Source organism: Trachypithecus francoisi, unplaced genomic scaffold (assembly GCF_009764315.1).
Source record: "Trachypithecus francoisi isolate TF-2019V2 unplaced genomic scaffold, Tfra_2.0 Lachesis_group14, whole genome shotgun sequence".
In the NCBI taxonomy this organism is placed as follows: Eukaryota; Metazoa; Chordata; class Mammalia; order Primates; family Cercopithecidae; genus Trachypithecus; species Trachypithecus francoisi.
In genome coordinates, this window is record NW_022681459.1 from 49,313,945 (window position 1) to 49,323,991 (window position 10,047).

Below are 10,047 nucleotides of genomic sequence, written 5' to 3' on the forward strand. Positions count from 1 at the left end.
TATGCCCTACTGTGGGCCCCCTCTGCCCTTGACTGCCCCACTGGTGATGCCTTGTAAGGAACTACTGGGGTACAGGTTTGCAGATGCCTGGCACATAGTAGGTGCTCACATAAGGGGCTTTCAGGCACTCCCAGGCCAGGCTGATGGGGATGAGGTCGGTGGACATCCTGTCTGTAGGGGGAACACCACCATCCCTACAACCCCCCAACATTTTACCCTGCTCCATTATTATTATTATTTGAGACCGAGTCTGTCACCCAGGCTGAAGTGCAGTGGCACAAACTTGGCTCACTGCAACCTCCCCCTCCTGGGTTCAAGCAATTCTCCTGCCTCAGCATCCCGAGTAGCTGGGACTAGAGGTGCATGCCACCGTGTCCAGCTAATTTTTGTATTTTTAGTACAGAAGGGATTTCACCATGTTGGCCAGGCGGCTCTTGAACTCCTGACCTCAAGTGATCTGCCCGCCTTAGCCTCCCACAGTGCTGGGATTGGAAGCGTGAGCCACTGTGCCCGGCTCCCTGCTCCATTCTGGAGATGCAGGGAATTAATTGAAGGCGGGGGATGCTGGGGAAGGTTTTGGGGCACCCTCTGCTGGCCATGTTCTCACTGAGTCTGGTTCTCCGCCTGAGCTAGCCTGGGCTGGACTCCCAGGAGACAGCCTCCTGCAGGAATGTAATGAGACAGACGTCCTCCTGGCAGTGAGGAAGGAACCCTAGGTGGATGCTTGCCACCTGTGCCTTGGCACCTACCTGCCCTCCCTGGTCCCTGTCATGCCTGGCTACGAGGTCTTCACTACCCCATTTAAAGCTAATGGCTTAATCCAACTGGTAAGGGGGCTGTTGGAGGCTCATGAGGACAAGGCTGCCAAGAGTCAGGGGGTACCCAGGAGATTCAGGGGAGCAGAGCTGGGGTGTCTGGGCTGGAGAGAAGAGTAGAATCAGATCATACTGCTTTGCAAGTCACAGCCTCTCTGAGTGTGAGTCTTTCTCTCAGAGCTGCAGAGCGCTGTATCGCTGCAGAATTCAGTAGCTAATAGTTTGATGCAGATTTGCCATTTAGCATCTGTGTGTTTGCACATGCCCTTTGCGTGCGTTTGTTTCTTGCATCCTCAACAGCCTCGTGAGGAGATAAAACCATCATTCCCATTTCCCACATGAAGACACTGAGGCTCACAGAAGGGAACACCACACTGTCTACCACCAAATACATCGTTCTTCAAAGCAGAATCGGCTTTTTTTTTCCCCCTTGAGACAGGGTCTCGCTCTGTTGCCCAGGCTGGAGTACAGCAGTGCAATGATGACTTACTGTAGCCTTCACCTCTCAGGCTCAAGCGATTCTCCCATCTCAGCCTTCCAAGTAGCTGGAACCACAGGCATGCGCCTGGATAATTTTTTGATTATTATTATTATTATTATTATTATTTTGCAGAGACTAGATCTCGCTATGTTTCCTAGGCTGGTCTCTAGCTCCTGGGCTCAAGTGGTCCTCCCACGTGGGCTTTCCAAAGTGCTGGGATTACAGGTGTGAGCCACCGAGCCCTGCCAGAATAGGCATTTAAGCAAGGCCTAGCAGGAAATTGAGGCCCAGAGAGGGCAAGTGACTTCAAGACCACCCAGTGAGGTGGGGGCCCAAGCTGGGAGTTTACCTGTCCTGCCTTTTCCCACCATCCGAAGGAGCAAGTATCCTTGCAGATCTCAGGAAAGACAGTGGAATTATTTGCTGACCTGGTCTATGTACCACCACCCAGAAGTTCAGAGCAGCCCTGCAATGCAGCCTCCCGCCATCGGGTCAGCTGTGTGGTCAAGGCGTGAGAACTGCCTAGCGCCCGTAAGCCTGCCTAGGCCTCTGCCACCTGGAGGTCTGCAGGAAGAGGGAATGGTAGACTGGGTGGGGGCTGCCCCTCCAGAAACGGGGCACCAGGTGCTGACTTCCTGGCCCCCGTTTGGTGTGAGCCTGGGGCAGGGCTGGGAATGCTCTCCTGGGGGTTGGAATTTGGAATTCCTGGCCCTTTCCCTCCTGTTCTTCCTCCTGCATGGGCTGCCCTGGGGGCCTTGGCACGGGCCTTTAGTGTTTGTTTTCTGGGCCCCCTCACATGCCAGAGTTGCAATATCCCTCCCTTATTTCCTTGCCAGCCCAGGAGCTCCCATCTTTCCTCCCACCTCCTTGGTCACTGACTCTCTGGCTGGGTTTGGAGATCTGGACTTCAGCATGAGACTTTGGCCTGGTTCTTTGCTTCCTACAGGTGGGGGACATTGGCTGGGCTGAAGTAATGTCCCAAGAGTAAGGTCTCCTAGCTCAGGGACTCCTGTGCCTCCAGTTCTGGGCCAGGCTACCCCTGGAGAAATCAGGAAGTGAGGGAGGACCAGTAACAGAGTGTGAGGGCACTGGGCTTCAGGCCACCTGGCCCTAGCTTTTCCTGCTTCCCCTCTTGCTGTGTGGCTTCGGACAAACCCTTCAGCATCTCTGGGTCTCGTGTCGTTCCCATCTTGGTTTCATTCCAGCCCAGGGTGGGGCTATGTTGGAGGATCCAGACCCCACCAACGCCAGCACCGTTTTCCTGGGCTCTGCGCTCCACACGGAGTTTGCTGTGGTTGGCAGCTCCCATTAGCCCTTACAGGTGTATGTGGACGAGTGTGTGATCAACCTCGGCCAGGATATGGAAGTGGCCCCTGCACACTACAGCCTTGTCAGGAATCATAGGTACTGGACCTGGAGGAGAAGGATAGAGTAGGATGGGTACAATTCTTTTTTTTTTTTTTTTTTTTTTTTTTTTTTTGAGGCGGAGTCTCGCTCTGTCGCCCGGACTGGAGTGCAGTGGCCGGATCTCAGCTCACTGCAAGCTCCGCCTCCCGGTTTACGCCATTCTCCTGCCTCAGCCTCCCAAGTAGCTGGGACTACAGGCGCCCGCCACCTCGCCGGCTAGTTTTTGTATTTTAGTAGAGACGGGGTTTCACTGTGTTAGCCAGGATGGTCTCGATCTCCTGACCTCGTGATCCGCCCGTCTCGGCCTCCCAAAGTGCTGGGATTACAGGCTTGAGCCACCGCGCCCGGCCAGGATGGGTACAATTCTTGAGTAGTCCTTTCTAGGCCAGGGGAGCAAGAACCCTTTACTGGCCCTTTCACCTCTGGAGCCTCTGTTTGCCTTTCTGTGAAATGGAGATAGTGCCAGAATCTTTTTTTTTTTGAGACGGAGTCTCACTCTGTCACCCAGGCTGGAGTGCAGTGGCCGGATCTCAGCTCACTGCAAGCTCCGCCTCCCGGGTTTACGCCATTCTCCTGCCTCAGCCTCCTGAGTAGCTGGGACTATAGGTGCCCGCCACCACGCCCGGCTAGTTTTTTTGTATTTTTTTAGTAGAGACGGGGTTTCACCGTGTTAGCCAGGATGGTCTCGATCTCCTGATCTCGTGATCCACCTGCCTTGGCCTCCCAAAGTGCTGGGATTACAGGCATGAGCCACTATGCCTGGCCAGATTGAATTTCTGCAATAGTTCCCCATGCTTGTCTGGGGCAGCCCAACTGCCTTGGCCTAGAGTTGGCAGTGTGAGGTATACTGGGAATGGAGACTTTGGACTGTGACCTAGACCCAGGTTCAAATCCCAGCTCCAGCTCTTGCTGGCTGTGACATCATGGGCAAGTCACTGACCTTTTGTTAGCCTCTGTTTCTTTGCTTGTTAAATGCAGGTCTGGTCCATGCCACCCCCAGTTCCCATCTCTGGTGCACTGACCACCCCCATCCCTTCTAGGTAGGAACTTCTGGATGCCACCCTGGGAGTATGTGTAACGGTTGTGAGGTTACCTGCCTGGCCCCCTGGTTACCCTATCAAAGGTCCTTGGCAGGTAGGAGGCCCCAGATTTGGGTGTGGAGGGTGGAGGTAGGCTCTGAGGCAAGGGAGGCAGCTAGCCCAGGGAACCAGTCACAGCCTTGCATGAACAGGCTTATAGAAAGCATCATCTTGCTACTAAAGGCCTCTGAGGAAACTGACACTGGCCTGGGCCACAAAGACCCACTCGAGGTGCCCATTGATCAGAACCAAGGAGGGTCCTGCCTTCTGGACCCTGTCTGGAGAGGCTCCTACTGTGTGGGACCTTGGGCAATCCTTTCCGTTTCTGGGCCTTGGTTTCCCCAAGTGCAAAATGAGAGCATTAGATTGGTCTGCCACTTTTGAGGCTTTCATCTAATCTTTATTAAACAGATATCTGGAGACCCCTTCAACTCCACCCACATAACCCTTGATATATGCCCTTCTGAGAGTTTCACAGAGGAGAGAGAAAGCTTGTAGTCACTCACACCATAGTATAAACAACATGTTATCTTTTCTCTCCTTGGGAAAAAAATAGCTTCATATTCTCTCAACTTTCAGCATCAGTAAGCAAATAGTAGAAGGTCAGAAGTTTACAGCTGTGTATGCTGGGGTTGTGAGGGCATGTTGTGTTTTGGCTTAAAACTGTCTTTGATGTCTTTGGCTTCCACATTCCAATCAGGCCCCTGAGAAGACTTCCAATCAGGCCCCTAAGAAGGCTTCCAATCAGGTGACAGAGAAGGCTGACTTGTCCTCTGAGTTGAGTCAGGTTTCTGACTCTAGTGGGCCTGGAGATGAGTGAGGGAGGCCTCTCCTGTAGCCTGGGCTCTTCTCCAGGTCCCCTTCACAGTGAGAGACACTGGGGCCCCACATCCAGTGGTCTTTGGCTGTCCCTGTAGAACCAGGCTCTGGCTTCCTCCTTCTCCCCATCCCCTCCTCTCTGGGCCCCCATTTGTGGCCTGCCAGGGCAGAGCCTAAAACCTCAGGCAATCTGGCTATAAGCTTGCTTACCTCATGACCTTGGAAGCCACTTACCCCTTTAAGCCTCCTTATCCAGAAGAACAGTAACTGCTGCCCACTGGATATTGTTAATAAATGCTGCCTTTGTTGCCTATCTGCCAAGAGAGGGGCCAGGACTTCCATTTTTCTGTTTAATCCTCCCAAGAATCCTCCCAATAATGCCATGCAGTAGACACAATCAGGTCCCATTCTATAGATGGGGAAACTGAGGCTTGAGGTCATATAGGCACCAGTTGAGGCCGGAATCCCTGCACCCTCTCCCATGTGAACAACATGGTTCTGGGAAATGGGGGCTGTCATCCAGTCTCCTCCCTGCCCCTGCTGGTACACTTCCTGCCTCTGCTGGTGCACTTTCTGCCCCCACTGATGCACTTCCTGCCTCTGCTGGTGCACTTCCTGGCTCTGCTGGTGCACTTCCTGCCTCTGCTGGTATATTTCCTGCCCCTGCTGGTGCACTTCCTGCCGCTGCTGGTGCACTTCTTGCCTTTCCAGGCCCTAACTAGCCTCTCCCTCTTATATATGGAAGTCTTCCCAGCTCACTGACACTCGTAACAGGGACTCTGCTCTTGGTGTTGCTGTCTGCCCTGGGGATGGACATCTGTGTCTTCCTTTACTACCGCTGGCTCAGGACCCGGAGCTTTGAAGCATGTCCAGATGCAGGTCCAGGCAGCGGAGTCTAAGGAGCCCCCACACCCACCAGCGTTTTCCAATAAAGAGATGTTCACCAATGAGTTTAGCTCTCTGGTTTTCCTGAGGAAGGGCTGGGAACATGAGGTCCCCAGAACAGGGGCCACTGTTAGGAGATACTGTCTTAGGTATGGCAGGACTCAGGCAGGGGTGGGGAGGGGTGGAAAGAAGTGCATTTTTCCTCCAAAGCTGTGGCTGCCTTGGGTAGGCTGGGCTCAGAGCACTCCTGCCTTTGCCCCTTAATGTTTGAGAAGCGAGTAGCCCCCTAGGGCAGAGGTTGAGCCTCTTGAGGAGGACCCATTGGAGGTTTACTTTGAACATCCTCTTGCCTATAGACCAGTGAGTGGCATGTCACAGCTGGCTGGTAGGGATCACAGCCAACTCTTAGCTTTTCAGGAATTTTATGAGCTCATTGTTAGACACAGCCATTATTAAAAATTAAATAATGTAGGCTGGGTGTGGTGGCTCATGCCTGTAGTTCTGACACTTTGGGAGGCCAAGGCAGGTGATCTGCTTAAGCCCAGGAGTTCAAGACCAGTCTGGGCAACATAGTGAAACCCTGTCTCTACGAAAAATATAAAAATCAGCTGGGTATGGCGGTGCATGCCTGTAGTCCCAGCTACTCAGGAGGTTGAGATGGGAGGATTGCTTATGCCTGGGAGTTTGAGGCTGCAGTGAGCTGTAGTCATGCCACTGCATTCCAGCATGGGCAGCAGAGTGAGACCCTGTCTCAAAAATTAATTAATTAATTAATTAATTAAACAAACAATATGAAAAGATCAAATGATACAAACTTAGATTTAAATACATTGTACTAAAAAACAAAGTAAATGCTCAAAACGTATTGCCTCATAATTGTTTTACCACACTTTACTATCATCTATGCTCTTGGGAGCTTATTTACATCTACTCTGTTTGGCGGAAAGACCACATTATCGTGTGCCACTGTGTATCACTTTATGTGGAAAGCCTGAAATAAGCCATGACGGACACATTCATACCGTGGAAACTGACAAGGCAGCGTCTCCCTACCCTGGGAAAGCCTGTGGTTTACCACCATTCTTCTGACTCTCTTGCTAACCCAGGGGGTAGGTAGTGTGAACCAAAAGTATCTGAGACAGGTCTTAATCAATTTAGAAAGTTTATTTTTCCAAGGTTAAGGACGCACCCATGACAGCCTCATCCTGATGCCATGTGCCCCAGGTGGTTGGGGCACAGCTTGGTTTTAAACGTTTTAGGGAGACATGAGACATCGATCAATGTGTGTAAAATGTACATGGATTTGGTCTGGAAAGGCAGGGCAATTTGAAGTGGGGTGGAGGCTTCCAGGTCATAGGTAGATAAGAAATAAAAGGTTTCGTTCTTTTGGGTGCTTATCAGCCTGCCTGTCACTGAATACACAATTTACATGTGAGCCGGGGTTAAAGGAATAGTCACTTATGCTTTAGTCTGGTTCAGTGAAGCTGCATTTTTACCTAAACAATAGGGCAGAGGAAGCAATCAGATATGCATTTGTCTCAGGTGAGCAGAGGGATGACTTTGAGTTCTGTTCTTTGTCCCGCACAAGGAATTTCCTTGTGGGCAAAATGTGCGTGAGGGATGTAGCTTTTTAATCTTTGTAACTATCTTATTTAGGAATAAAATGGAGGCAGGTTTGCCTGACGCAGTTCCTGGCTTGTCTTTTCCCTTTGGCTTAGTGATTTTGGGGTCCCCAGATTTATTTTCCTTTCACAGTGGATAACACTGCTCCCCATTCCAGACTTACATTCTAAGGATCAGAGAGGGCAAGTGACCTGGCAAAGGCTTCCCAGCATATATGGTCACAAGTAAGACTCAAGCCTGGTCTATTATTCCCGCCCCAAAACTGCCTGATAGGGAGAAGGGAAAGCCAGCCTCAGCTATGTCTCCTGGCTATCTGGAGCTGTCCCTCCAGATTTCTTTCTACCTCTCTGGCTGTCACCCCAGTGCTAAAAGCTTGGGCTCAGGCCCTCCTCTCTCTGCCCTGGCTGCTCCCGCTCATTCTTGTGGCTTCTGTCCCCAATACTCTGGCACCACATCTCCTATTTATCTCCTCTAGACATATATCATGGTAGCAGCCTCTAGCTTGTTCCTCTCCAAATGTTCTCTCTGGCCAGCCACTTCTTAAAATGTTCAGAATAGAGTCCAGACCCTCATAGTGGTTCTCATGTCCCTTGGTGATCTGGATAACACCCCTATCATACACACCCTTCTCACTGCCCCACCCCAAATCTTCATTTCAGCCATTCTGTTCTTTTTGGGTCCTTAGATCTGGTGTTTCTCCTGCCCAGGCTTTCTCATATACTGTTCCCTCCTATTGGGAAACTCCCTTCCATGCCTTTCCCCGAGCCTGTCCTGCAGGTCCACCAGCCCTACCCTGATTACAGCCCCCTCGTCCCTCAGTTCCTGCTCTCCAACCCAAGGTGACCTCTGACCCCCTCTAACTGGCTTGGGAAGCTCCTGTTGTAACCACCCAGTGGGTTATCAAGGCAGGGGAATTGCAGTGGAGAAAAAGTTTACGCAGAACTGACTGAACAGGAGACCGGAGTTGTTTTTTTGTTTGTTGGTTTTTGTTTTTCTTTTGAGATGAAGTCTTGCTCTGTCGCGCAGGCTGGAGCGCAGTGCCGTGATCTCGGCTCACTGCAACCTCCTCCTCCCAGGTTCAACCCATTCTCCTGTCTCAAGGAGACAAGTAGCTGGGACTACAGGCATGCGCCACCACGCCTGGCTAATTTTTGTATTTTTAGTAGAAATGGGGTTTTACCATGTTGGCTAGGCTGGTCTTGAACTCCTGACCTCAGGTAATCAACCCGCCTTGCCCTCCCAAAGTGCTGGGATTACAAGCAGGAGCCACCGAGACTGGAGTTTTTTTATTATTCAAATTAGTCTCTTGGAGCATTTAGGGGCGTGGGTTTTTCAAATGTAGTTTAGAGGAAGGGTGGTGGGGGCAGCTAGGGAACGGGGCCTGCTGCTGACTGGTTGAGGCTGCAATGATTAGGGTGTGGGAAATGATCCTGCATGCTGAGTCACTTCTGGGTGAGGCCGCAGAGCAGTTGGCAGGTCCAGGTGGAACCATAGGTGTCAGACATACAAAAAACCTGAAAAGATACCTCAAAAAAGGCCGGGCACAGTGGCTCACACCTGTAATCCCAGCACTTTGGGAAGCTGAGGTGGGTGGATCACCTGAGGTCAGGAGTTTGAGACCAGCCTGGCCAACATGATGAAACTCCTGTCTCTACTAAAAATATAAAAACTAGATGGACATGGTGATGGGCGCCTGTAATCCCAGCTACTCGGGAGGCTGAGGCAGGAGAACTGCTTGAACCCAGGAGGCAGAGGTTGCAGTGAGCCGAGATTGTGCCATTGAACTCCAGCCTGAGTGACAAGAGAGAAACTCCATCTCAAAAAAAAAAAAGATATCTCAAAAGGCCAATCTTCATGAAGAGCCAGGGGTTCCACAGGCGAATGGAGCCCCAGCAGCCCCCTCAGCCCTGTGTGCCCATGTACTGGTCTTCTCCTTGGCTCTATACTTAGTGTTCAAGGGGTTGCAGCAAGACGGGGCTTGGGCCACAGAGCTGCGCCTGGCTTTGCTGCTCCACAAGGGCATCCTGGCTGTCAGCCTGTCCCTGCGGCTGCTGCAGAGCCACCTTAGGGCACAGGTGGTGGCTGGCTGTGGGATCCTCTTCTCATGCATGACACCTCTAGGCATCGGGCTGGGTGCAGCTCTGGCTGAGTCGGCAGGACCTCTGCACCAGCTGGCCCAGTCTGTGCTAGAGGGCATGGCAGCTGGCACCTTTCTCTATATCACCTTTCTGGAAATCCTGCCCCAGGAGCTGGCCAGTTCTGAACAAAGGATCCTCAAAGTCATTCTGCTCCTAGCAGGCTGTGCCCTGCTCACTGGCCTGCTCTTCATCCAAATCTAAGGGGCTTTGAAAGAGAGGCCCTTGCCTCTCCCTCCCTGCCCCAGTGTGTGGGGAAAAGGAAGGAATGGGAAGGGAGGTTCTAAGGACCAAAGCTTTCTCTAGGAGCTAAGGATGGAGCCTTTGGGACTATCTGATCCATGAGAGGGAAGTGGGCAGGCAAGAGAGACTGGTCCCAGCCCTAAGAAACAAGAGATGGTTTAGTCACTAGAGACATGACTGGGGACATTAGTGTTACTAGAAAGGGGTCCCAATCCAGACCCCAAGAGAGAGTTCTTCGCTTTTACACAAGAAAGAATTCGAGGTGAGTCCATAAAGTGAAAGCAAGTTTATTAAGAAAGTAAAGGAAGGCCAGACGCGGTGGCTCACACCTGTAATCCCATCGCTTTGGTAGGCCGAGGCGGGCAGATCACAACATCAGGAGATCATGACCAGCCTGGCTGACACGGTGAACCCTGTTTCTACTAAATATACAAAAATTAGCTGGGCGTGGTGGCGCATGCCTGTAATCCCAGCTACTCGGGAGGCTGAAAGCAGGAGAATCGCTTGAATCCAGGAGGCGGAGGTTGCAGTGAGCCAAGATTGCGCCACTGCACTCCAGC

The 10,047-nt window shown here is 51.8% G+C and overlaps 1 protein-coding gene across 1 annotated transcript; it reads left to right on the plus strand.

Moving 5' to 3' along the window:
- Positions 1–7,859: 7,859 nt before the first annotated feature.
- Positions 7,860–9,671, plus strand: SLC39A1 (solute carrier family 39 member 1). Its single transcript, XM_033233955.1, has 2 exons — positions 7,860–7,886; positions 8,954–9,671. Exons 1-2 carry the CDS (start codon positions 7,860–7,862, stop codon positions 9,446–9,448), a joined length of 522 nt encoding a protein of 173 aa, XP_033089846.1. The 3' UTR covers positions 9,449–9,671.
- Positions 9,672–10,047: the final 376 nt, after the last annotated feature.

Coding starts and splice junctions, on each gene's coding strand:
- SLC39A1 (XM_033233955.1), top strand. CDS start 7,860: ATGCCTTTCCCCGAGCCTGTCCTGCAG. Junction 7,887..8,953: donor TCCCCGAGCCTGTCCTGCAG/GTCCACCAGCCC, acceptor ATATCTCAAAAG/GCCAATCTTCATGAAGAGCC.